The sequence below is a fragment of the Tupaia chinensis genome, unplaced genomic scaffold (assembly GCF_000334495.1).
Source record: "Tupaia chinensis unplaced genomic scaffold, TupChi_1.0 Scaffold000403_1, whole genome shotgun sequence".
NCBI classification, from domain to species: domain Eukaryota; kingdom Metazoa; phylum Chordata; class Mammalia; order Scandentia; family Tupaiidae; genus Tupaia; species Tupaia belangeri.
Genome location: NW_006159905.1, coordinates 829,417 through 831,312, shown reverse-complemented (window position 1 = coordinate 831,312; position 1,896 = coordinate 829,417). Strand labels below are relative to the sequence as shown.

Genomic DNA, 1,896 nt, shown 5'->3' with positions numbered 1-1,896 from the left:
CCGCCCCCCCCCCTCCCCCCCTGCCGCTCTGTTCTAGGCGGACCCCGGGCCAAGAGCATCACGCGTTTCCCCAGTCTTCCCAGCATGCTGCGGGCGGGCAGGGGGCTTGCTCTCAGCCCAGCCGCTCCCTGTCCCGAGCCGTTTCCATTTCCCTGGGAGGTGAAGTCCTCGCCGCGCAGCCGTGTGCTGCGGAGGTGCAGTGCTTCGGACGACGTGTGGTCTCGGGAGCAGCTGCTTCACCCTGACTTCCAACCCCACAGCCTGTGCGACTGCGTCCCCATTACTTACCCTCACTGTGCCTCAGTTTCCTTCCTGACCAGTGGGGATGAAAATGGCAACCACGGGACCAGCAGTTAGCGTAATGGCTATGTCGCTGGACTCCCATGTAGTCGACCGTGGTTCACATCCCGGACCCGGTGGCTTAAACTCACGCCGGGCATATGTGCGTACGTGCCCAGGATCCCTAGAGGAGAATGGAGGAGAAGGGATTGCGGCGTGGCCATCCCCCCTGGGGGTGATTCCTCACTCTCTGTCTCTCTGTCTCTCTGTCTTTCTGGTGAGTTCACGTGCCCTGTAGCCAAAACCGCTATTAAAAAATATCAACCATTACAGAGTGTTAGAACTAAACAAGTGACTGTACACATAGCCCTTAGGACGGTGTCTGGCACATCAAAACTGCTATTTAAGAGTGAGATGCTTGGGCCAGCCTGTGGCATAGTGATGAAGGCAACTGGGTCCCATATGGCTGACTGCACGGTTCAAGTCCCGAATCTGGTAGCTTGAAAAATCACACTGGGCGTGTATGCGTGTGTACCTCAAGTCCCAAAAAGAGTGAGAAACGGAGGAGGGGAGACTGTGACATGACCATGTCCCCTGGGGGCGTGCTTTCTCACTTTCTCTTTCTGACAAGTGCGCGCACTCCTCGCTCCCCGCAAACAAACAAACAAAAATAAAATAAAAAATATGAACCTGCTAGTTCTCCTTGACTTTTACTTCCCAGTCATTTATTTTTAACTTTATTTATGTATTTAAATTTGACCAGAGAGAGGGAGAGAGAGAGAGAAAGCAAAGCGCCAGGTCTGGGACTTGAACCGTGGTCAGTCACGTGGGGGTCCAGCGCCTTTAACCACCATGCCACCTGCCAGCCCCAATTTTCTTTCCACTCCTCACCTCCCTGCCTTCCCCATCCTGGCCTGGGTATCATTTTTTGGCCTATTTCCCCCTCAGGCTCCTATAAGTAGTCCTCACGAGCCAGGGAGTGGGTCATAGAAAGACCGGCCTCTCCACTCCGGAGTCTTGGCAAAGATCTAGCTGCAGGGGCTGATGGGTAGGTGCCCTCGGGGATGGACCCCAGAGCCAGCTGGGAAGGAGCAGGGCCCTCCTCAGCCCTCGCCCAACCCCAGCCTTTCTCCCACCCTCGCCCTGAGCCCTGCCTCAGAAACATTCCATGGGGAGGAAGGGAGGGCCGGCCTCCCCCGTAGCAGGAGTGCATTCCCGGTCCTGCTCTGGGAGAGGAGTGGGGCAGCCCAGCTCAGCACTGGGTGACGCGGAGTGAAAGTCCTCAGCGGTTTCCTGTGTCCCGTCTCAGCTCCTTCCTCAGACGTGAGGGGAGACCCCCAGCCCCACTGAACCCAGCAGCACAGTCCTGCAGAGCACAGGGTGGGCCTTGGGGCTCTCAGGCCTGTCTCCGTCCGTGGTGACCCGACGGCTCATGAGGCCCTAGGCCCGCAGCCGGGGTGCGTGTGGGACATACACTGTCGTCCCTACTGGCAAGACCCGCAGACACGCCCCGCTTAAGCCTCTGTATCTCTTGATCTCTCAGCGCCTCGGGAAGATGTGGAAGAGCCCCCCAGCCCCACGGAGCCCCGCGTGGAGGCCCCGGAGCCCCCCGAGGAG

The 1,896-nt window shown here is 58.4% G+C and overlaps 1 protein-coding gene across 1 annotated transcript in view; it reads left to right on the top strand.

Annotated features, from left to right (window-relative positions):
* Window positions 1–1,896, top strand: part of TNXB (tenascin XB) — an 85,461-nt gene that overhangs the window by 37,940 nt on the left and 45,625 nt on the right. The window contains 3 exon segments of the mRNA XM_027774133.1: window positions 38–263; window positions 1,589–1,602; window positions 1,823–1,884. Coding sequence (XP_027629934.1) covers window positions 38–263; window positions 1,589–1,602; window positions 1,823–1,884 — 302 coding nt within the window.